The following is a 25,400-nucleotide window of genomic DNA, read 5'->3' on the forward strand; positions in this document are numbered from 1 at the left end:
GTAATGAAATCCATCATGTCTCTTAAGAGAGATGACTAGTTTCATTGGTGACAACTTGCGGATAAGTCACATCCCTTGAAATTGCACTTAACTTCACAATACTGGTTTTCTTCACATGGCTTGGATCACTGTCTCCTTCTGAAGCAAGGAGCGTGTTACTGCACTAGAGAGGGTGGGAGGCTGTGTTCTGTTCAAGCATTAGCACTTACACAAGTTTTAAATAGGCTTGTAGTTGTGTTTTTATTTATCATCTGCACGAGGCATCATTATGCGCCAGCACTAAGTTCCTATTTGCTCCCCAATAATGAACATGCATTTTCTTGAACTAAATCAAGAATATACCTTTGAGCTGGGAAAAAAACCAGTATTAGACACTGTTGTATAAGAAATAAGATCAATAACTCTGGGTAAAATTCACAAAAGTGTACTACAGAAAAGAAACTCATTCAGCATTCAAATGAATGTAGTATTCAAGAATGCATTGATTTATCACCCATATCAGTGGTAGGAGTCACCAGCATGGTTTCTATCTTGACTAAAAGAAAACCACAGCAAAACTAGTCAAATATAGAAACAGATTATACAGAATTTCAAACTTTAGGGAACTTCGTCCAATAAAATAAAAAAGGTGTATCAAAGTTATGGCAGTGAAGTCAAATTAATTTGGCATTTGAACTGTCAAAAAATTAATATATTGTAATGATATAATTATGCCAGGGTTTGTTTTGTTTTGGCTTTTTTTTTTTCAGGAATGTCAGAAACATACTATTTAAAGATTTGCATGGTCCATCTGTTAGCTTGCAAGTCAACTAGCTTAGTGTCTGGTTATAATAGAAAGCACATGTAGTAAAGCTAACATAGTCCTCTTGAAAGTTTTGATATTTAAGACAATGTTTATCAAGAGCAAAAAATCTTAAAGCAAAATCTTGACAATTTATAGGCAAGTTATTGCAGTTTTGTTCTCTAAAAGAAATTAATCTCTACGTAAACTGTAAGCAGTATTATGAAGCTTTGCAAGATACAGGAGCACAGAAATAGCATCTTGAAGCTGAGGACTCACTTGCACAGGTTAGAAGCTATCAATGCTTAGTTAAGTGGTAAAACAAGCATTTTTGCAGAAACGGTGCATCTTCTGTTAATATTAAATATGGAACAGGGTTTTTACCATCAATGTGCTGACAATTAAATTTGTAGAAGTTGCAGTGGCTTAAGAGACAGATTTTTTCAGTATTCTAGGATCTTCAGCAGGGGAACGTGGTGCTTGTTTGGAAGAGCTGTAAACTAACAGCATATTAGAAAGTGTTAAAGGGCAGTACAGCTACCTCAGATATTTAATATTTGACAAGTAAGTATAACTTATGAGACAGAGGTTGTATTTAAAGCAGAGGAATTTAAACAGTCCTAATAAATGTTTTTAAAGATTTTTAAAGGTTAAAATACTAAGGGGAGGTACTTTGTCTAATGATATCACAGACAGTACAGTAAAAACTGATGTCATAAATGAAAAACTGCATTCCTTGAAGTAGCTATGATAAACTTCAAAGGACACTGCAGCTTGCCAAAAAGCTGGGGTGCTACACTTAGCCTGCATGAACAAAATAATTGTGAACATTTTCTTAAATGCAGAGGTGTTTCCCATACTTCTAAGCACACAACATTTCATAGCGTGAGCAGTTTTAAATCTGGATCCAGATGAAATATAATACCATAATAAAGGTAAAGAAAGTCATGATCTGTGATACAGGATACGATGGGCCTCATGTGGACGGCTTTTTGTTCAGCCCATAACCTAAAAAGCAAGAAATTAAAAACTGAATATCTGTTTTAAGCTCTGGATGAAAAAAAGTTAAAAAAAAAAAATTCTGTTTGGCCTTTAACATTCCATACCGTCTGCTACCCTTAAACCAACAAACAGCAGTACACAGATTTACAGGTGCAAAAACTGAGTGGAAATAACTGCAGAAAATCTTACATAATAATCTTCAGCACAATCAGTTTCAGATTTCGCATAGTTTATTTACAAAATGGTCTGATAAAACATCCCCTCCGTACTTACAGCTCTCTGCCACAATACACATGTTGATTTTAGCAATGTTTAATAGCACCATTAGAATATTATTTAAAATCAGGAAGGATCTTGTTGCAGTTACAATGATTCACAATCTTTTACATCCATGGACGAAGTAACTTTGAGCACACTAGGACTGTTTGCAGTTCCACAGTACAGATTCCTGGGTTCACACAAGGCATTTTCAGAATTACCAGTTATGCAAGGTACCCATATAGTCAGTAGCTACTATAAGAATCTTCGAGCCACAAAGTTTAGACTTCCACCATATTTGTATAAAGTTATCTCCATGTCGTTTTCAAACAAGGCAATCACGCTGAATACTTTTCCAGTGCTTGCCTTCAAAACAAAACCAAAAAGAGAGACCAATTAAGAGTTTTGCTTTCACCTCCCCCTGCTTATTCTCTGTTAACATTCTAACCCCAAGTTTGTTGAACACAAGGAAATTCAACCCGCTTATCCGCCACTGCAGATCCGAGACACTGCAGGGAACAGAATGAAGGCTTATTTTACTGCACAGTTTTGATCCAGCTGGGAGCATGCTACGTACCTATTGATAACAAAGAAAAAGCCATTTCCCTAAGACAGTGCAGTGTGTGTTATTATGGGCATATGGTTCCTTTACACAGAATGGAAAGCTGAAGCCTCTCTCAAACAGTTGCACTCTTGTCTTTAAAAGAGCCTGAATGAGAGACGAGACTCAATTCTACCCTAATACAGTACCGACGAGGGGGGAAACAATGCCCAAAAGAACAACCAAGAGTTTGAGGTCATGTAGAAAGTTACATAGAAAAAACGTGTATATGTACTTTGGGAAACTTCAATAGTCATGACAAATATCAGGCAAGACTATAAGCTTACTTTCAAAGAGAATTAAGTTTTGTTTTTTCCTGCTTTCAACCACCAAGATTAACTTTTCTTTCTATGCTTTCAATCATCAGTACATTCAATAAAGAAATTAAACAAAATATTGCAAAGATACCTTAACATCCAAAGTCATTCCGGGCGACAGCTCTGGAGGGAACAATACAGAAAATTGCTCTCTCCCAGTGAGGCCCAAAGTACTTGGATTTTCCCCGGGAAGAAACTGAAGTGGAGCTATGCCAATTCCAATCAACTGACTTTTATGAACCTTCTCATAGCTTTCAGCTAGGACAGCTTTAACACCCTGCAAAAATACAAGTGATTTTGTACTTCAGTACAGTAGTCAGAGTGAAATGCAAAAGTAAGCTTCAAATACATATTATGTCCAAAATCTTGCAATTCAAACTGAAGAGTAAAGAGAGCACTTTTGTATGAGTCCTGTAAGTAAGTAGGTAACATCTTTTAGCTTTACAGCTAGATGAAAGTAAATAAGCCAGATCTGGCCCATACAGTATAAAATGGAGTTTTATAACAGACAGTGACCATGCTGTAGTTAGCAGGCAGAAAATCCCAGACCAAATGCAGTTGCTTCCATTACTCCACATGAATAAATGGCTGACCCAGAATATATTCTGCATGTTAGTGGAAATTAGTCTCTAATAGGTAGATACTTAATACCCCATGGAGAGCAAACAGAGGTCAGCACTAGATAAATCTCTAATTTATCTCAAAGTCTGGAGTCTAAGATGGTAAGTGACATAATTAGGAAATTCAGATGTATCCTGATTAGTGATTCTCTTCTATGAAGACTGTAGCACAGCCTATTAAGAAGTCTTTAAAAACAAAATGTGGTATTATATTCAAGATTGAGGACAGTTTCTAAACACATGCCCCAAACTAAACAATGTGGTTTTAGGTATTTCCAGAAAAAACAAAAACACACCCCAAAACCAAACAAACCAGCAATACCAGTAAAAAAGGCCCTTTTGCAGCCCAGTCTCTTGAGCTACCCAGTCCATACTTCTTTCCTGCTAGAATAATTACAGGGATGCCTCCTTTCTGGTACAACTCCGCTGCTTCAAACACATCTAGCTGTGGAGTAACAAAGTGAAATAGTTTGAGCAAGTTCTAAATCGGCATCACAATTTCAGAGTAGCTATGCAAACAAATATATTTTTACCGTTTGTCCTGATGGGAAGTGAATTGTCTTAGGAGCTGGTTTTCCTATGAACTTATTCAGAAGCTTGATATTTGCAAAGGTACCTCTTGTCATCACAGCATCATTACCTCTTCGAGCTCCGTAAGAGTTGAATTCACGAGGTGTGAGTCTAGAATAAAAAGAATATTTAAGAGGGCATCAGTTATTTTAAAGGTTACCTGGTTTAAAATGGTGTTATGATTTCTGTAATTATTGCAGCATCTCTAAATTTTCAGTGTAAGATGTAAAGAACTATTCATCCAACAAATGTAATTATTATAAACCATGAACAAAATGTCTAAATCATTGCTAGATTATTCACAAGGAAAGCTGCAATTTTGAATTAATTTTCTGTGACTTTATTATAAAGTGCTATGAGCAGTATGGGACTTACAGAAGAATTACGGGGAGACTGTTATAGGAAACAAGCCTGTTTAATAATCCTCTTAACCTCTACCAGCATATTTATTAACAAGTGTTGTACCAAAATGAGAGCTTTACTCAAATCAAATTACCATCCTGGGATTAAAGGCCCATTAATTTTTCCTTCTCATAATACTACTCGTTCAGACTGAATGCAATAGTTTGAAAGGAGACTCCACACCACAAGCTATTATTTTGTCATGCTTCACCAATACTGTAATAATAATATACCTTTGGAATATAACGCAACAATATAATTTCCAAAATATTCAGCAGAGGTGTGACACTGAATAGCTCAGCACCACATTGTGTTCTGTGTCTTTTCAGAACTTCAGCAGGAGGTGACAGGCACCCACTACTGCTGCAGGATGCTCACTGATGCAGAGGTAAGTTAGAGCACCAATCACACTCATTTATAAAACTGGCTTCGTTTTTTTTTTAAACTATATATTATTTCTAGAGCTTCTGATCTGTTCTGTGCATCTATTTGACTGTTCTTGAAGCTGATGACAGTAACAGTGACTAAGCTCACATTAACAGAAGATCAGTCACCTGATTTTTTAGTAAATTATTTTTGCTTTGGCATGCATTTGGCAGCAGACATTACTGTAACAACAGCTATGAGAATGAGTTCTTTAAGAGTATGTCTCAGCTGTTTGTTGTAAGCTTAAGAGACTGCAAGAAGAGTGATTACTGGGATTGCAAGACAGGTGATTACTTACAAACACCAGTAACAGTCACTACTTTGCTTATCCATGTATAATCTCCACTTCATGCAGACAGGCATTTATAAAGGAAAGCAACAGTGCTCATCAGTTATTCAGCATGCAAAGCAGTCCTCTGATACAGAGCTGTTTAACATGAAAAGTCCTTACCCTTTGTTGGTCAGATACTTAGCAGCAGCACTACTCCTTGCAATGCTTCCAGCAGGGGATATGTGATCTGTAGTTACAGAATCTCCCAAATAGAGCAAGACATGGGCATTTTCAATCGGTTGTGGTGAAACCGGTTCTTTGGCCTAAAAGGGAAGGGGGCAGCGGTGGGGGGAATGACACCAACAACAGCAACAAAAAAAAGAAACACATTTTTCTTCCAAGATCCTTAGGGACATAAAACATATCCGCAATATACGAAGGCACACTGATGTACAGGCTCCATACATTCCAGAGATACAAACAGTATTTAAAAGACTGAGAAGTATTAGTGATAATCAAATTTGTTACTCAAACATCAAAGCTTTACTAGAATAGCTCTTCCTCTACTTAAATGTAATGCGTATAATCTGGTGGATAGATCCAATGTACTTACAAGTTTATCAAAAAAGGAAGGACATCTGATGTAAGTAGATTTTAAATCCCAGGGAAATAAAGTTGACTCAGGTGCTTCCAGTAAATTCCATCGTTTGTTTCCTTTCTACAAAAAAGAAAATTAATCAAAAAGAACAGATAAATTGGTTTATGATCCTTTTACATTCTGAAACCAAAAGACTTACTGGTGATTTTCTTTTTAATTTCTATTATATACTGCAGGTTACCTCACTGGATATTACTTAAGAATCACTATTTAATACAAGTATCCATCTCAGTTAAGTCCCTCTTTACATTAATGGAAATAACTGACAAACCAAATCATGTTCAACTGGAAGATATGATAAAGCTACAATGAAATGCAATCTTTAAGTCATGTAGAACAAGAGACCATTCTTACCTCCATTTTTTCTTTCAATTCCTTAAACATGGACGATATCACACACTCTTCCTCCACTGTGTGAAGTTCTTTTCGGGTGGGCCAAATATCTTGTAAGTAAATACTTTTGCCATTAAAGCCAGTGCCTGAGTAAGATTTTAAACAGAATAGTAATTTTGAAGAATAGAATATAAGACTTCATATTAGAAGATAAATACGTATATATTCAGGTCTTCACAGATGGTACCAAATATGCAAAGAATTTCATCAGTTAAGCAGATGCTTTGCTTTAGCTACAAGCAACACCAGATATGACTGGGCTTTCTCTTCAAATATACCAGTTTTGTATGCTGAAATGCATGTGAAGAAACCTCTTCTACGTATGCATTAGATGCCGAAATAGAAGACATAAGGAAATACTTACCCAAAGGCTCAGTTTCAAAGTCTATTCTAACAGTGCCTGCAATAGCATAAGCAACCACTAGCGGTGGAGAAGCAAGGTAGTTGGCACGGACACAGTCACAGAGACGTCCTTCAAAGTTCTTTGTTCCGGACAATACTCCACAGGCAATTATATCACCCTGAAAGGTAGACACATATGTATTTTTCTGGGACTCTGTGGTACTTCAACAGCTTGTGCTATTTTTTGTTGACTAAGTCAGATGTGATTTTTAACATTGCACTTCAGATATTTATTCTTGAACTTCAATTTAAAGGCATTTTGCTCTCTCCCACCACCCTTCCTCCTTTTCACTCTTGACCCTCTGATGTGTTCTCCAGTCACTTCAGTGAACTCCTCTCCTGCTTTTTATTTGTTGTATTTTTCTTCTGCTTCACAAGAAAAAAATGCTGTGGCTGTTTAGACACTGCTGGTTAAAATCACTCAACCATGTAGCTCTTTAAAACCCTCCTCTTCATTTGATACAAAATCTACACATTGCATCCTCCCTAAGATTAGATCCTATGTATTTATCTTGTAATTTATATCTGTATGCTACAAATATTATTTATTACATTTATTTTACATAGCAATGAATTACCATGGTCTCCCTCTGATATGCAGATGTGCAAAAAGGTCATGCAGAGTCCAAACCAACAAGAAAGTGTAATTTGCATGGATTACTGTATTTCTTGATCACTTAACTGGGTGAGAACCATATTTCTGTTTTCAACAAGCCTTAGAGCTTTACCTGTTTTATTGCATTCCTGATGGCTTCTGGCAAGGGGGCAGTGTTTCCAACACAGGTTGAACACCCATAACCAACAACCTCAAACCTACATTGGAAAAGAAACAATCACATAACACATTAAATGATTACAAGCAATTTGTTAGCAAAACAGCTTTTTCTTTTATTAGCAATCACTAAGATGATTTTTTTTTTCCTTTGACAATTAAACTTTTTAGGAAGTGAACAGCAGACACTACATCTCACTGATGCAAACAGGAAGATACAAGGTAACATTTTTGTAATCCATCAAGATAAATCAAATAAACTATCTCAAGATGTTGTTAGTTCCATAAGTAATGGCAAAGCAAAGGCAGTAACGTTCCTCACAGAGCACAGCTGGGCACTGTTACAGAATTATGAACATAATCTAATTGTTATTGCTACAGAGCAACGAGAAACATGCTAAACAATCCATGACAGCAGCAATGTTAAGTAAAGACTAATACAGACTGCCCTGATTTACAAATTTACATCCAGCTTCCACTTTTAAAACATATAAACAAGCGCATCCTGTCCTGGAAGACACTTACAATTAAGCAGATGGCCACTGAAAAAAACAGAGCTCAGATGAGGTAGTGATCTAACACAGTAAATTGTAAGGTGGGAATAAAATGGAGTAAAAGAACTTCAAGTCAACAAGCAGTTAAAATAACAATCCAGTAAGTTAAGAATTAGCCAGCCCAAAATGAACAGCAGCCATATTTATCAACCTGTATAAAACCCCTGTGTACTATGACCCTGTGACCTAAAATGACAAATGAAGTAGGAGTCACAACTTACCCAAGCTTACTGAGGTATGGTAATACTCCACTGGAACTGAGGTAATGTGTAACCATTCCACTGCCTGGTGATAAACTTGTTCTTATGTAGGGCTTAACCACTAGGCCAGCTTCAACAGCTTTTTTGGCCAGGAGTCCTACCAAAAAAAAAAAAAAAAAAAAGACAAAGACATCTTATGTTTTGTATATCCCTTAAAAGAACGTCTACATGATGCTACGTTAGTTAAATTAAGCATAAAAACCCCAGAGGATTAGCAGACCTTCAGTTTATTAAATTATTAAAGCAACTACTTGCCTGAATAAAGTTTCTTAACTCATAACAATATCATTCAGGTTTTTGTTCCCATTCCTACAATGTAGATGCCCATTTTCTGTAAGAAAAATCTCTTTCCCATGTTCTAGCTGACAGTGCAAATCCATTTATTCTTCTTCTGATACAGGCCACACAGCCTTAAAGGGAAGCTTGCCTTGGCCACAGAAAAGGCAAAAGAAGAAAGCAAGGTCTAACAGAGGATTAGCTGTTCTGGGAAAATTGTATGCAGCTTGTGAAGGTACGGCGCATACTCCTTAACTAGTGACTAAAGCACAGCACAACTGTTCAGCAAATATGGATTTTCTTTCCAGACTCTGTAAGTTAACTATAGTTCAAGCTACCATCATCCAGGATGGAGTCAAAGCTAAAGCCCACCTCCTGCATCATGTTGCTATGTGCACCCATCTGAAAAGAGCCCTAAAACTGGTTACCTGTTGAAGTATTTTGTAATTACTATCATTAATACTGCTTTATGACACAAATTTTGAGATTGTATTATTTAAAAGTAACTTTCATTATATAACCTCTAGAACACACAAGAAGTTTAAGGCTAAAAGTTTACAGTTTCAAACCTTTAGGTCAAGTTATTACAGAGAACCTACAAAAGTGAAGGTAAAGGCTGTGTAAACATGGGAGCACCATTAAGATCAAGTTAGTTGTCACTAGTCACAACATACCTGCAGCAAGCATGACAGATGGATTACAATTATTTGTACAGCTGATAACTGCAGCAATGACAATGCAGCCATGAGATAGCTTGTATTCATTTCCTTCATACTGAACAGGTACAATGTCATTCTGTTTCTCAACTGCAATCTGAAACCCTTTAACACCAGACTAGATGACAAAAATACATGTTAGCAGTTGTTATAGTACAGAAAGTATGACATTACAGCAAGACCAAGTGAACCCTCATTTTAAAATAATCCTCAGTTGTCCCATTCCTTAAACAGATTTTAAAAGCAGCCCTCAGTTCATGCCTCTCTCCAAGTATACAGTGGTCTCATCCTTCTTTCTTCATCATTGCTTTAACTTTGCAACAATTGTGAACAAATGCCAGTCAAAGCACAGTTGATCCCACACTCATTTCCTGCTATACATGAAAGAGCAATCCCTTATGAGTATGTGTCTAACCCTGTACAATACTTGTTTCTGAACTAGAAGCATGCCCAAGATGTTAATTGGAAGAAGATGATAACTAAAAGCAGACTAGGTCAATTAACATTTCACACCCTCCAGCTCTTCAGCACTCAGACATCCTCCAGAGGTCCCTTTCAACCTCAACCATTCAGTGATCCACAATCAGTTATGATTTCTCTCTCCAGCACAACTGATCATTCTGTATTATACACCTCATCACAAGCCAGAAATGATAAAACCAACAGAAAGAATTTTTACAGAGTAAGTATATATGTTTCTAATACTGCTGCCAGTCTTCAACGAGAAACGCTAAAAAATGAAGATGCATTCCTGTTACCTGTGTTCTTAGATACCTATGCATATTCTTAACCAAAAATATCACCTGCAGAGTAAAAACATTTCCTCTGTGAAGTCAAGTAAAGCTGCAAGCAAAAATCACTTGCTAAATTAAGAACCCAGAACACTGATTAGCTACAAATCTTGGAAGTCTTCCTGCAACTCCTTTAAGATATGATGAATTTTCTTTTCTTATGGTAATTCTGTTTTGGAAATTAAGTAAAATGCAGCTGTTTAAAAAAAACTCTGAAAATGAGAAAATGTTTCCCAGGCTTATGCTATTTATTATTTAACTTGAAGTTTTTCCTCCCTAGCAATCTAAACTGTGAAATTAAGGATTTTTGTAAGTTCTGTTCCTGAAAAACACACCTATGATTTACCAGCTACTATCCTCAGGACACAAGAATATAATTGGATAAGCTGTTAATAAGGAGGGCTCAGCAGGTATGCAAGGAATAAGTGACATAAAATTTATTCGTGTAGATTATAAGAAGTACTTTTTGAAGAGTACATCAGTTGTACAAACCTTTTCATTTAAGCAGGCTTGGAAGTCACTTTTCATGTTATTAACAGCCACTCTATCCTGGGACCTCTTGGGGCCACTGACATACGGAATTATAGAACTTAGACTAATTTGCACTACCTAAAAAAAAAAAGAAACAGAGAAAAGGCATGCATTACCAGTCCCAGCCCAACATTACATTGAATATACTCGAGACATCTGGGACCTCTTTTGTTTAAATTTGAATGCTCCAAGACATGAAAATGGAAGCCCAGAGTTTTAAAGACTGCCCACAGTAAAAGGCTATTCATGTTATTCCAAGCGTCTGAACACTACCCCTAACTTTTCTACCATCCGTAAGACTTACCTGATCACTCAGGAGTGATAGGAATTCAGTATCTGTTAGTTGACATGAACATAATTGTACTTCCCTTCTTTCCCCTACCCTCTCTATATTTTGCAAACATACTCTGCTTCTCAAAATTTTGAGTTAATAAATGCAACCTTTATTAAAGCAATGAAAATTACAGCAGGAGATAAAATTGTTAAATCAGCAGTAGTTATTATGAGAACCAAACATGCAGAAACAAGTCATTTCAAGCATACCTGGGAATACTCAGGTTCTCTGGAAGAACTCTCATAATTTCTAAATAACTTCACAGCTTTAAGATATGCTTCCATGACCTCAAGCTTGGCCTTGTCAAAACCTTAGGAAGGTTATTTCAAACATGAGAAAAGTTACATTAAAAAAAACAAATAAAACAAAACACACAATTCTCAGAAATGAAGACTGTTTTAAGCATATCATCCAAAGTACTTTTTTTCCCAAGGCACACCACTTCTATACCCTGACCTCCATGAGCTATTCAGGAATGATACACAAATTAGAATACTTTTTAGGTTTTTTTTTTTAAGTTAGCTTAACTTTTCTTCTTATATCAAGGAACAAAATAAGCTGTTTCAACTTTAGCAGTTTTAACTCTAAATTTACAGATGTGTCCCTGAAGTTCATAAAGCTTTTCACTATTAATATTTACCTATTTAATACAGACCATGTGCTTAGTTGATAACAGCCAATATTACTGGCTGCTGTTAGAAAATGTTTCATTTGCTCTGAACTGACCAGGCAAAACACGTTTGCTATTAAATTAAAAATCTCTGACTCTTATTTAAAAGTGACAGATTTCAGTTTCAGAAAGGCTTACTAATGTGAATGAGCTTTTTTTGATATCTGTTACCCTGTGGCTTTCTCTATTTGCAGTATCTTGATAAGGAACTGACATCCTTCTAGCTTAGCTTGAAATGTCAGTGAAATAATGCTCTTGAAAGGAAAAAAATCGTTGTGAAAAAAATCAGAAACATGTTGTGATTTGTTTTGCAGTTTCACTTATTTCTAGTAATCATTTTATGATTATTCCTATAATGTAGGGAATCTACAGGTGGTTAAGGGATTCATTTCATATCAAGAAGTTCCATACACTTTTCAAAATACAAGTGAGAATTTTCTTAATACTTTTAATGGTTTACACATCCTTTCAAAAACAAGGACTCTGGATGTTGAAAAATAACACGATGTTAGTAAATAAGGTTCTAGACAAATGAACCAGACCGGACACAAACCTCAAGTGCAAGTCAACTATCTACATGCCAGTGTCATGCATACAAAAACTACAGCCTCACTTAAATACATGGGATACATGGAGACCAAATAGGCCACAAGAAAACAGCCATGCCAATAAACTCAGACCCGAATGCCACATACTAAGTGTCTGCAAAAATCAGTGAACACTAAATATGGATGGTACAATTTTTGTGGCAGGTATTACACAGATGCATGAGATTCTACAGGATAAAAGTCGTATATCCCATGACACAGCCTGTTACTGTACAGCAGAATTTTATGCATTAAATTGACATCAGAACTCTGTGGAAAGTCGCTGTTTAAGAGCTATGGAGTTTTAAGCAAAAAAACTTATTACCACATATCTAAAACACTATTACAATGAATCCCTACTTTAATCTTTACCTGTATGCTTTAAGTGCTTCAATGTCACATTATCAACAGGGAAAAAGCTCAGAATAGCACCATATTCAGGACACATATTTGCTATTGTGGTTCGGTCTGCTACAGACAGCTGGGAAACTCCACTCCCAAAAAACTCAACAAATTTTCCAGCGACATCAGCTTGCCTAAGATGCTGTTTAAAGAACACACAACAACATTTGTTACTTGAAGAGGTACAATGCAAGCAACGTTTGTTGCAACAATTTGCAGTTAGCGAGGCATGAACATTTAAAACAAAAAGCTGAAACCTTAAGGCCCACATTTGCAAAAAAACCCCAAGCCGCATTAACATACTGAGTTCTAAAAATCTACACGGGAAGTTGACATAATAAAACACACCTCCATCTGCAACCAAGTTCTTCAGATTTCCTAGTCAAGAACAGATACATGCTTTTTAAGGCATCATGCCAGAAAGAAGAATGTATTTCCAAGCAATCACAGCTCTTCAATGCTTTGATGCTAGCTCCTCACCTACTGCAACAGTAACAGCTTGAGCCACAATGGCAAAACCCTGTCTTCAGAAAATATGTTCTTGAGTTATGCCAGCTTACAACCATAGATAGGCCTTGCATCTTGCAAGAGTGTTTTAGAACAGAAAGGGTATCCAGGAAAAGTTTCTAAGCTAGGGAAAAAGCCTGCATACTATCAGCAGGGGAAAAATGGAAAACAGGGCTTCTCTCCCCTGCCCCCATACTTGGTTTTTATTCTTATTATTTTTTAGTGAAAGAGGGCCTGTAAATAAACCACTAAAGAGGGAAAAGCAAAAACCCACTACTTTGGAGGACTATTAAATAAAAATGGTTAGAGATGATTTGTATCTTACTGCACTGCCATGATTAAAGGTGTACTAAAAATACACCCAGCATGTAATTCAGTTGTCAACCACCACTGGTAGAACTTGCAACAAACTTTGCTTTGTTTGAAAAGGCATCAAACTCTTACCTTTGTAATGCTTAGAACAATATCTATGGATGTAGCAAGTGGGCTGGCTGCGCCTGTCAGTTCACACCCAACAACCTCAGGCAAAGTCAGAGTAACTGGCATCCCCAGCATCACTGCTTCTGTTTCAATCCCCCCAACGCCTGGAAGGAGACAGAGTATTAGGTTGCTTTTCATCAGTTTAAGTAACCAACACTAAATATATTGAGGTCCTACAATCTAACAAAAGCCTCCCTATTAAGCCTAAAGGCTACAGCAAGAAATGTAGTTCTCTGGTAAATATTTGTACATGAAAAATAAAATCAAGCAAGACTACTGCTGAAGTTAGACTTCACAGTCAACCAGAAGATATTTTATATCTAAAATTAACTTTCCAAGAGAAAAGAAACCTTCATACAAATTTTATACTGCATGTACAAACAGCATTTACTTGAATATCAACTGTTTTTTTGTTATTTTTTCTTTAAATTACAAAAAGCAGTTTTTCGATGGAAAGAAACATTAGTTGACATTATTTTTTGACAAAATAAAATTCTGAAGAATAATTCAAGACAGAGTTTGTTATGCTTGAGATACAAATATCCAGTGGGAAGAAAGTATTTCTCAGTAATGCTTTAGTATGCCTTTCAAAGTGCTATCAAGTTATTCTTAGCGTACTTACCCCAGCCCAAGATACCCAAACCATTTACCATGGTCATATGAGAATCTGTGCCAACCACGCTATCTGGATATAGGAAATCTTTAACTTCAAAAACAACTCTCGACAAATATTCCAAGTTAACTTGGTGCGCCATTCCAGTCTCAGGTGGAATTATGGAAATATTCTTGAAAACCTTTGAACTCCACTGTAATTTTTCCAAAATTAGAAAAAAAAAAACAAGAGTTGCATTTTTTCCAAAGATAGACTCAATTCTTAGAACATAACTAAAAAGACAAAACTAACATGCAATGAAACAGTACTTGCTATTTACGCAAGTGGCTTTTGCTTGCCTGTCAGAGGTATGCAATCCCCTTGGATTCTATACATTCTTCATCATCAACAAAACCATTCATTCAATTCCTGCTGAAGGCTGAATCAATAATTCATACCTACCTTTCAAAAGCAGAACTGCATAAATCTCTTACCTCCCAGTTCACACAACTGATTTTGAGCACAGCTAAGACTAGTATTTAGACAACAGAACCTAAGCACTTGTATTTATAGCAGGATTTAGTTTGTTTTACACTCCTGGATGAGACTGAAGATGCAATTTAGAAAAGTGTCTTGCTACATGCAAACTCAGGATGCTAGATTTAAAAAAGCTGACATGGAAACTTGTAACAAGATTCAGCTTGGCAGTTTCCCTCTTTAATAATGTAAAAGCTAATTTGCAACTTCAAGAAACCTCGTAGTCTGCCTATATGAAAAGATTTTTAGATAATTGCATTGGATTCCTAAACCATGTTACAATAGTGGATGAGGATCAAATACCAACACTGCAGACCCCTGGCTATCAACAAAGCAGCCCATGTTCACCACACCAGACTTCCATTAAAAACAAGTTTACCACCACTGCTGCCTAGTTTGAGAGTAGCCATGTCTCAACACCAGCCTCTGTTCAACATTTCCAGCTTCAGTAAGATTTGTAACAGAAGTATGGATAAAAGAACCTTTTATCCAGAAACTCATTGTGACGTAAGGCACTGAGGTCATTAAAAAGACTAATGCTTCATAAATACCTACTTTGTTCACTACCTTCACACTGAGAAGAACCAAATCAAACAGTGTAAACTTTTTCAAGTTAGAATTACAAAAACCTCTCTCTCCTTTAAGTGACACCTAGATTTAGAACTTCTGCTGCCTAACAACTTTTAGATTCAAAGTCACAAACCACGTTATTAGACAATTTTCTGTTCCCACATTAAATTCAGATTTGAGAGTCAGACATTTCCAAATGATTACATTTAATTTATTGTCTAACACTGAACACTTGTAGACAAATGGAGCAAGCTCTTAAAACCACCAAAACACAATACAAAGCCCACAGGTACACAGACATACCTTAAAAAACTGAAGCCTCTCTCTATTTCTGCCAAATTCCATCTCTTGATTTTTCAATACTGTCTCAGGCCTAGAAAGATATGAAGTTTACAAGCACTGTCATAATTCATTTCAAACAACAGAAGAACAAGTTGTTATTTTTGCTTGTTTGATGAAAGACTCATTTAAGCCTGCAGCACAATTTGAAGTGGTTTATTAGAACAAAGATAATGCCTTCCTTGCAGCAAGCTTTCTGTAAACAGTGAAAAATAACCAATTTCATCTGTGCTGTGCTTGAGAACATGTTTATTCTAGGAACAGTTTGCCTAAAGCATTTGATCTCAAAAATATTCATTTTAAGAGATCTACTTTAAGCATGTACTACAGAAGCTTTGTTTTTTTTCCTAATCAGTAGTCTTACAGGTTGCACACCACAAAATTCAATACAATAAAGAACCAAGATGTTCACTAGTTCACATAAAAACACTCTCTGTGTCCAGTACTAGCCCTTTAGCAACTGAGTAGGACATGAGGGCAATTGTAACAATCTTCCATTGCTGTATTTTTTGCCTCCAAGCTACAGTTTTTTCTTCTCAAGTACTCATCAATACAATTTCATAAAACAAACCACCTTTTCTTAGTAAGTGTTATTTATTAAGATACTGATATTCATTATAAAGGAGTAATTCACAATTTAAGAGGAATAACCTCTGCTTTGAGGAGGTGAACAAGGAAGACGACACACTTGCTTTTTACCGGGAAGGAAGTCCTCAATTCTCTAGAGGTGTATTTTACATCATGAACCTTCCCCTTCTTCTCTGCAGTGTCAGAAGGTTAGCAGTTATGCTGTTTTGCAAAGCCCCAAGGGACAGTCATCATTGAGACTGCAGCTTAATAAATACCACTGCTGTTTTGCTGCCAGAAACATCAATATTGCTCAAAACATCACTAATTCTGCATTCCTACACCTGTACAGAGCAGGAATATTTGCCTATCTATAAAATTACCAAGATAGTCAGCATCATATCACTGTGGGATACCAATTTGGTCAGCTTTTAAATTCTACACCTGTCCAGCACAGGAAGATAGGGATCTGAACTGTCTATCAGACAAAAGAGGTGGCAGCTGAAAGAAAAGGATGATTACATGTAATTGTCATAGATGGAATGGTACACAATGATCTGTTAATAATACTGAAAATCTGGAAAAGGCAGATAGATGAGGTTCCCCTGGGCCATTACATACAGGCAGGATATTCATTGAATTCAACTCAGTGACAGATGGACTGTGAGATTCCATAGAAGTTTGGGGATGATGTATAGGCTAGGCTCTTAGTTCGTCTTTAAGAGTCAGAGACTTTTGAAGGTTCTCACAGAAAAACTAAAAATTACTTTTAGAAATAAATCAACACTTCATTGGTTTATTCAATGAGGTTCACTTTGTAACATACAGAGGATTACTCCTATGCTTTGTTGTCCTTGTAAAGAAACAAGGGAAGTCTCAAAATTTAATTTGAAAATCACAGCCATGAGTCACACAGTTGGCCATCTGCACTGTGCTTCATAAAGTCCTTCTTGTAAAAAAAAAAAAAAAAATTTATTGTAGACTAATTCAAATCTATTACATCAGACCTTCTAGATGCTGAAGCCTGTCTATGGCACATGCGAAGAAGAGAACAGAAGGGCGTTTAGGAAAAAAAAATAAATCACATCTCTATGAACTGTCACAGGCAGTGCTTAACAACACAGAAGTGTACAAATAATTAAAAAAAGGGAAGCTTTCATACTCGGGCACCGGCTGAAGATGGAAAGGACAGAGGATAGGTGTGTTCTCAATCTGTGCAGAAAATTGTCCTGAGTTGCGACTCGAATCTCCAGCACTACACGGCCCCTTACAGGCAGTTTGACCCCTGCAAGGTAGCTTCCGAGGCTGTGCCTTCAGTGGAGAAAGCTTTGCCATCGGCTTCTGTGAATCACCACCTCCAGGATTTGGAGCATTCTGTATTGCACTGTAACATTAAATAGAAGAATAATTTAGACATTAGGAATTTTGCTCTTTTTTTTTGTTTTGTTTTATGCAATCCCTTCAACAGATTATAAAAGATTATCTGAAAAAAACCAGTTATTATACTACAACCCTGTTGCAAAGTAAACTACCACTGGCTAAGCTTAGTTAAGTAACATAGCATGGTAATAAGTAAGTGAACAGAACTGGATTGTCTGAAAGATTACCACCAGATAAAAAACTCCTTCAATTTGTTCACAACAGACCAGAAATCTTTATAAACAGTGTTGCAAAGGCTAAACTCAGGGTTTTAAACTTTGAAGGTATGGGTAGAGCCTCATCCAAATGGTGGACTTGCTCAACATGTTTCTTTTTTTAAGACAGTGCTGTACATGTTCTGTTAAATCCACAGAGGAATGACTACAGACAAAGCTTTCTCAAGGAAAGAAACGTAACTTTATTATTTAATAGGCTTTTAATACAAATTCTCAAAGGCTCAGATATATCCTATACACTATTCAATGCAGTCAGAGGTAAGACAGAAAAGTTGAGAGTTTGGTTTTTTTTTTAAATAAAGCCCATGCTACCCTCTATTTGTACAATATTCAGTCTTCGCATGAGAGCAAAAGCTTGTTGTGAAAAATTAATGATTTTTTACCTCTCAATATTTACCAAATCATGGATTCATAATTAAAGCCACTGCTTTCTTCTGCTTCAGTAACACAGAAAGATACTTAGTTATCTAACTGCAGGATAGTGCATGGCCTCAGAGGATACCTTGTCTAAATCTCAACTTGGTACACAAGCCTCTGATCAGCAGGAGATGGAAGCTACATAAAAGCAGCGCAAACCATCCTGCAGCAGAGGGTTTCTTATCATAGACCAGCAGCTGCTGAGACCCTGTAAGCTTTCCAGAAGTGAAACTACAGAAGCTGGATTTATCATTACAAACCAGCACGTTGAGACCTCTTGCCAACACTTGGTCTTTCTGATAATTTTAGGCTAGCCTAATTGCAATCAAACCAGCTGTCCCTCCAGACCCAAGATTGGACAGACCACAGAACTGAAACGACACATATGCAACACAACAAATGATTTGTAGCTTCTTGCTCTTCACTATTCTAGTACCAACCAAACTGAAATCCTGTATGTACTTGTAAGGTCTACAAAAATTACTTGTACACCCATGTCCATTTGACCACAGGCTTTTTTCCCCGTGAACTTTTAAAATCCCCAAAGAGCTTGAGCAATTTACACAATTCTGCATGAGTTTGAAAGGCTCCATGATGGAGGGTGGAGGAAAAGGTGGAGGGGAGCTGCATTATTTACTGTTTACTTCAGAGAACACTGAATAAAACGTGAGTTTTTCCTCTTCTGCAGTATTATGTTTCTAGCAAAAGGCAGCCCCAGGCTGTTTTCATCACAATACTGCCCATCAGAAAAGGAAAACCATGCTGTTAGTTTTCCAGTCCCAGTACTTTTCCAGACTCCTACAAGTACTTCTCTCTCTGCAGATACATGCAGCTTTTTTTAATCTGCTGTAAAATCCAGGCCCATAAAAAAAAAAAAAGTCATAAGCTATCAGCTGAAATGACAGTCTTTCAATATGTCCAGCAGGATTGCAAGCGATTGGCAGTGACAAGGCAGTGACTTTTAAAAAAAAAAGTTTTGTTTAACATTAACAGTAAAAACAGGGCAAAGCAAAATTACAAACTCCCTCTGCCTCATTCTCTTAAGACATGCTATTTTCTGGAAACCATGACAGATCCAGTTATTTCAGCAATCTCTGGCCCAGAATTTGGGCTGTCAGTCAACTTCATCCATAACCCCTCACAACCATTCTTTCTCTCCTTCAAAAGTGTTATTTTATCCATTTTTATCCAGCCCTCTTTCAAATACCATCAGGTGTAGTTTCAGGGATCCACACACGACAAATGATTTGATGGGATAGTACCAAGACCAGAGTGAATCCATACTTCAGTATCAGACAAAAATGTATGGGTCATCAAAAAAATGAGGTACGTTACCATTTGCTGAAATCAATCTGCAGAGAATGGTCAACAGTGAGATCAGTTGGGCAGGCAGGATTGACTCTGACAGGATCTCCTCCAGCATTTCTCACAGCCTCCCTCATGGCAGCGAAATCCACCATTGCTGGAATTCCACTAACAGATGGAAAAACAAAATCGTATAATAACATGGGACTTCAACTCACTAAAATATACAAGCTTCTTTTTAATTTTAAGTCTACATCTACCCAAGTTTTATTTCAGGTAATAAACCCCGACTGCTCTATTCTCTAAATTTCAAAGAAATTTAAGCATTTTTAAAAGTTAATGAAGTTGGTACTCATTCAAAACAAGCAACAGCACGTTTGACGATAACTTACCAAACAAGAACATAGGAACATCTCAAAGAAGAGAATTACATTTCTCTTTTGTCTTGCTATGCTTCTGAAGTGCTACGGTACTTTACTACAAAACTAATTTTTAGATACTTACTACCTTTATGATAGAACCTTGCTATGCAAACCATGCTCATGCTATACATTTTAACACCTTAGCTTATATCATTACTCTTCTTACAGAGCCAGCCATTTCTGAAGCTCAGAGCATTTTACAAAAATATTCTTGTTGCCATTACATAGAAATGTGTATCTCAAGTAAAAAACTGAGGTGAGGACAATGTTTATATAACACAGTACTATATAAATCTTCCTGACTTCACTTGCTAAGCATAAGTTACCTCATTTTTATTATTAATATCACAATTCCTTTTTTAAATTATCTCACTTCTTGATAAATATATAGTTAATGAGTCAGCAAAACAGCTTAAATTTAATATTTGCAAATTGCTGAAGGACTGCCCTTTTACCTATGCCATACTCAAATCACAAAGAAAGTTAATACCCTAGGAGACTGCTTTTTAAATGTATGTATTATTCATGGATTCAATTGAATTACATGTATTTGTGGAGTAAGCAGTATTTAATCTTCAGTTATCTCAAGAAAGAATTCTATATATTTCAATGAACTGTCAGCCATCTGGCTACAGCCAAAATGTCACCACTTCCATTTGTGTTTTGGCTCTTATCCTGTAAAATGTTCCTGGTAATCCAACAGCTTCAGCCTCGCCAACCTGCACTAAAACCAGGGTACCCTGTGGAACAACTCTTATCCTTGCATCACATGTAATTATCATGAGGAATTTACTGGATAGCAGCAGCAGTGCACAGGTTTCTATTGAGAAAAAGAGATACTTCAGTATCAAAAGGCTAGATGCTATTTATTTTCAAGCCAAAGAATTGTACATATAACTCAGTGAGTTTACACAGATTATTTCAGTGGTTTTGGCACGTGCACACACACACACTTACGTAAAGTCTTGAAGAACAACTCTGGCAGGACAGAAGGGCACTTCAACATTATTCTGTTTTGTTTTCCAGTCTAAGATGTTCATAGCATCTGTTTCTTTCACCAAGAAGCCATCACAGTTACGGATACTGGATTCAAACAACACTCGTATGGAATAAGGCAGAGTATCTAGGGTAAAGCAAAGTAACTGACTTAAGTAGTGCAACACTGTCAGCTTATGTAGTTTTTTAAAAATTACCATCTCCCATTTCTAAAGAATTCCACTTTGCTAGGGATTGGAAGGATAAGAGCTACAGGAGCCTGCTTTTCCAGTTGCCTACAGCTTGATCTTCATTACACAATATGAACAGTGAGTTGCATAATGTATACATTGCCGAGGATTAGTTATCACATGGGATTTGAATGGAAGATACCAATGGCTTGACCACATTGTGTTAAGACAGTGACATTTAAGAAGGTATGCTATGCTGGCAGGAGAGAGATGCACAGGATCTAGAGCTGGGATTACTATCAGAGTGGGTGAAAAGCAACAACAGTTAGAACATTCAAAAATATTTTTTTAACTGTAAATTTCACCATTTCATTACTTGAGGTATCAAAAGCATCCAAAGCCAGCATATTTTCTATATTTTACTTTTTTTATAAACAGTGATATGAAGACCAGAAACTACTCTGCCACGTGCCCTAAAATTAAACACATTTCATCAAATATAAAGAAGAATGACATTTCACTAAATACAACTTTAGTTTGTTACTGATCTGGATTAAGGTATTGACTAGAAGCAGTAAGAAAAAATTAGGGAACTGGAAACAAGAAAGAAAAGTGGGAGGAGAAAAAAGAAGCAGATGTCACTACTCACTGCAAACAAAAAAAACATGCAAGATTAATTCACATTTCTCCCCAAATCCCATTATTTTCAGCACCATTCAAGCAGGCAAATGACTTTGAGAACAGTGAGAAATGTAAAAAAAGTTATTTGAAAGAAGAGGGTGAAACAATTAAGTTCAGGCTTTAACAAAAAAGTTGAATTTGGTGGTCTCAACCTAATCCAGAGGTATGTCCACAAACTATTAATATAGGATTTGCTTACTTTTTTCTCATTGTGTGTCTTTCTCAGGTATTAACCATTGTTGTGTAATTAGACAAGTCACTCAAAATAATCAAGAATGTAATCAAAACCATGTCTAATCAGATGTAATGCCACCACTCACTATCTAAAAGCCAAGTTACCAGAAGAAAATTGTTTTGCTTTTTCTTGGATTACAAATAATAAGCAGTGCATCCTTACAGTGATAAAGCTAACTGTTCAATGGGCTGCTCAGCAGCCACCAGCTATGGAGAAGCAACTACTTTTCTCTGTTAGGCACTGGCAAGCTCATGTCTGCAACGCTGTGTGCAGTTTTGGGCCTCCCAAGATACAGGAGATCTCAAGAAATGAGATCACACCCAGCAAAGGGCCTTATAAGATGGTTATGGGGTCACCGTACCCAACACACAGGAGTAGTTGGGAGACCTGGGTTAGCTTTCTCTTCTCAGGGTGAGCAAAGTGAGCTAACTGTAGTCATCCACAACCTAATAGGACCTGCAGAGAAGGTGAAGCCTAACTTCTCAGAAGTCCATGGTGAAAGGACAAAAAAAAAACCTCACAAGGTGCAGGAAGGGACACTGTGACTGGATACAAAGAAAAACAAGTTCACAGGGAGGTTGGTTAAGCACAGGATCAAGAGAGGTGGTGGAATCTCCATCCTCACAGAGCTGCAAAGCTCAACTGAGAAAGGCTCTCCAAGTTAGCCCTATTCCCAGCAAGAGGCTGGACTAGATCTCCAGATGCCCCCTCTGCCCTAAATCATTCTGAGCTCTTTCTAGCTGCCATTTTCCCCATAACTGAGTACTATTTTAAACACTAGGAAATCAGATTCTCCCTAGCAAATTGGCAAATAAATCAATTACCATTTACATTAGTAATCTTAATTTAAACAGGCACTTATTGTCAGATTATAGTTAGAAGCCTTAAGGCAGAGGGCAAACAGGTAAAAGCCAAACTTAATGTTGCAGCAACAAATGCAATAAGCAAGTCCAGGTGCTGGATTTGCTACCAGTGCTGTCCCGCACTGTGCATAAATTTTATTTAATATCTTGATAATATGTAGTTAATATGATGCTTCCAACTTCTGCACAGAAGCTTCTATTGGAAGGCAAAGACACTCTTAGTCTAGTCTGTTTAGACTCCTTCTCCGACTATCTTCGGGAACATCCGCTGCTGCTCCAAGGTTTTTGGCACATCTTAGCAGAAAGTAGTATCTTCTGTTTATATTTCTGCTCCTGTCACGAGGCTTTTCAAAAAACTGCCGTAAAACCAACTGGTTTTGTTACTACCACGCTACTGCTTCTTCCTGGAGAAAGCCAAAACCAGAAGCATTCTACCTCCTTCTTATACGCTTATCTGAAAGATTAATGTCATTATTACAAGTAGTAGAAATTTGCAAGAGCCCACAGCTGTTGCACAAAAGTTTCAGCAGCCATTGTACACCCTCTTCCCTTCAAACAAGAGGGAAGTAATTACTCCTGTCAAATATGGGTTTAAAGTGAAATATCCACAGGTAATTTTTTAGTTAAGAAACACATCACAAATTCTGTAAATATAGGAGAGTAATTCAGACCTTGCAAAATTGAAAAAAAAAATTCCAAATACCTTTAATATGCACGTCAGGTAAATATTTTAGGAAGGAGTTTAACGTGAAAGCAAAGGGAGAGAATAATGAAAATATGTTTTGATTATGTGCAAGAGTAAAGCACATTTCAGCTGACACTGATCTATAACTGTCTCCATCTGCATGTATTCCCCTCACCCATCACATACGCACATACTTTTTATTTTTTAAAAGGCACCCAGACCCAGAGACCCAGTAAAAGTCTTTTTGGCACATACCATCTAGTGTGATATTACACACTAATGACATGCCGAGATTAAGCAATCGTATGAACACCACAAAGCCTCATCTTACTGCAGCAAATGCAGTAGCAGCTATGTTCTAGTAAACACAGTTACCCACTATCTGAAGTTGCTGGTAAGGTGAAACTATAACACCAAGCAGCAGTACAAAATTACAGTAAAAACTGTATTTATTTTTTAAGTACTATGTAGGAGTTCTCTGTCACTTCATTTTTTCCAGAAGAGAAATTATTCTGATTTGGAGTATTGCTGACAACTCCAGCAACACCTATACTTTCTCCCTTACTGAAAAAAAACTACATGAAGTATTACCCCCTACCAACTTCATAAGGCAGTAACAGATTGGAAAAGTGCGAGCGGTGCATGTTTATTGCTGGTACCATCCCAGTTACAAACAACTAAAAACTATCATTACCATACTTGGCGCCTCCAAGCTTTGAGACATTGTAGAACTTCTTTTGTGGATAGTTTCCTAATGCTTCAATTACGGGCTGGTAAGGGCTTCCTGGGGGAAAAAAAAAAAACACAAAAAAAGTTACAGCCATAAAAAAATGGAAGGCTTGAGCGCTGATAGACAACTCGTAAGAAGAGCTTTTTATTTCTGATTTTACCAAAAATAATGTTCCTCTAGGACTGTAAGGAAATTGTAATATGGAAATGTTTCTAAATGGATTGAGACACCTAGTGATGTAGATACATGACTAAGATACATTTGAAAAGTATCTGTAATGCTAGCTATATACAGGTCACGCGAGTAATCAGCACAGTCACATGCCTGAATACGTTTGACCTTTATTGTCTTGGTTTACCATCTACAAAATAGGATAAATGCACCTCACCAACTCAGATAAGAGATACAGGTTTTAATATAGTAGAAAACATAAAGCATTAAGTGCCAGGCTAATGACAAGCAAACAAGAGACAAAAATAAACCTCATAACAGCTATTAGGTGGACAGAATAAATAACTTCTTAAAAAGAGAAAAAGTAGTTCACAAAAAGCACGTTTTAATTCAATTGCTGGCAAACTAGAGGTGCAGTGCCAACGATACACTCCCTCAGGCCTAAAAAACTTCATATAGTAAAAGTTTAAGAAAATAAAATCTAATTACAAACAGCGGGGAAAATGGTGTTAGTTCTGACATCACCGAGCTGCTCCCGTGAGCACAAATACCAAACGTTGGCTCTGCAGCAGAACACTTACCCTTTGTTTGCCGTTTGCTTTGATCTTAATACACTACAGTTACACTTTCACTGCAAAGCAAACGCCGCATCATCAACAGCTAACAAAAAACTGCGTCACTTGAACAGCCAAACAATTAACATGACACCCCCCCCCCCCCCCAAATTAAGCCGAGTACCGTTTAGGCCTCAGCACTACGGGCAGACACCTTTATGGGCACGGCACCCCTCGCTCAGCCACCGCGTCTGCGGCGGAGAGAACCGACAGAGAGACAAAAACCGTCACCGGGAATAACGGGAGGACCGGCGGGGGCGGGCTGAGGCC

At 37.0% G+C, this 25,400-nt stretch overlaps 1 protein-coding gene across 1 annotated transcript in view; it reads right to left on the bottom strand.

Moving 5' to 3' along the window:
• Window positions 1-735: 735 nt before the first annotated feature.
• Window positions 736-25,400, bottom strand: part of IREB2 (iron-responsive element binding protein 2) — a 26,497-nt gene continuing 1,832 nt past the window's right edge. The window contains exons 2-23 of the mRNA XM_010572258.1: window positions 25,098-25,114; window positions 24,310-24,399; window positions 20,943-21,108; window positions 19,594-19,731; window positions 17,349-17,570; window positions 15,584-15,653; window positions 14,204-14,387; window positions 13,546-13,685; window positions 12,565-12,736; window positions 11,145-11,245; window positions 10,563-10,679; window positions 9,238-9,397; window positions 8,249-8,384; window positions 7,430-7,514; window positions 6,664-6,820; window positions 6,261-6,385; window positions 5,862-5,966; window positions 5,429-5,571; window positions 4,113-4,260; window positions 3,902-4,024; window positions 3,051-3,236; window positions 736-2,407 (exon numbers count right to left, since the gene is read on the bottom strand). Coding sequence (XP_010570560.1) covers window positions 2,297-2,407; window positions 3,051-3,236; window positions 3,902-4,024; window positions 4,113-4,260; window positions 5,429-5,571; window positions 5,862-5,966; window positions 6,261-6,385; window positions 6,664-6,820; window positions 7,430-7,514; window positions 8,249-8,384; window positions 9,238-9,397; window positions 10,563-10,679; window positions 11,145-11,245; window positions 12,565-12,736; window positions 13,546-13,685; window positions 14,204-14,387; window positions 15,584-15,653; window positions 17,349-17,570; window positions 19,594-19,731; window positions 20,943-21,108; window positions 24,310-24,399; window positions 25,098-25,114 — 2,896 coding nt within the window. The 3' untranslated portion in view covers window positions 736-2,296. The remainder of the gene's footprint in view (window positions 2,408-3,050; window positions 3,237-3,901; window positions 4,025-4,112; window positions 4,261-5,428; window positions 5,572-5,861; window positions 5,967-6,260; window positions 6,386-6,663; window positions 6,821-7,429; window positions 7,515-8,248; window positions 8,385-9,237; window positions 9,398-10,562; window positions 10,680-11,144; window positions 11,246-12,564; window positions 12,737-13,545; window positions 13,686-14,203; window positions 14,388-15,583; window positions 15,654-17,348; window positions 17,571-19,593; window positions 19,732-20,942; window positions 21,109-24,309; window positions 24,400-25,097; window positions 25,115-25,400) is intronic.

The sequence above is a fragment of the Haliaeetus leucocephalus genome, unplaced genomic scaffold, assembly GCF_000737465.1.
Source record: "Haliaeetus leucocephalus isolate CR32 unplaced genomic scaffold, Haliaeetus_leucocephalus-4.0 Scaffold339, whole genome shotgun sequence".
Lineage (NCBI taxonomy): Eukaryota > Metazoa > Chordata > Aves > Accipitriformes > Accipitridae > Haliaeetus > Haliaeetus leucocephalus.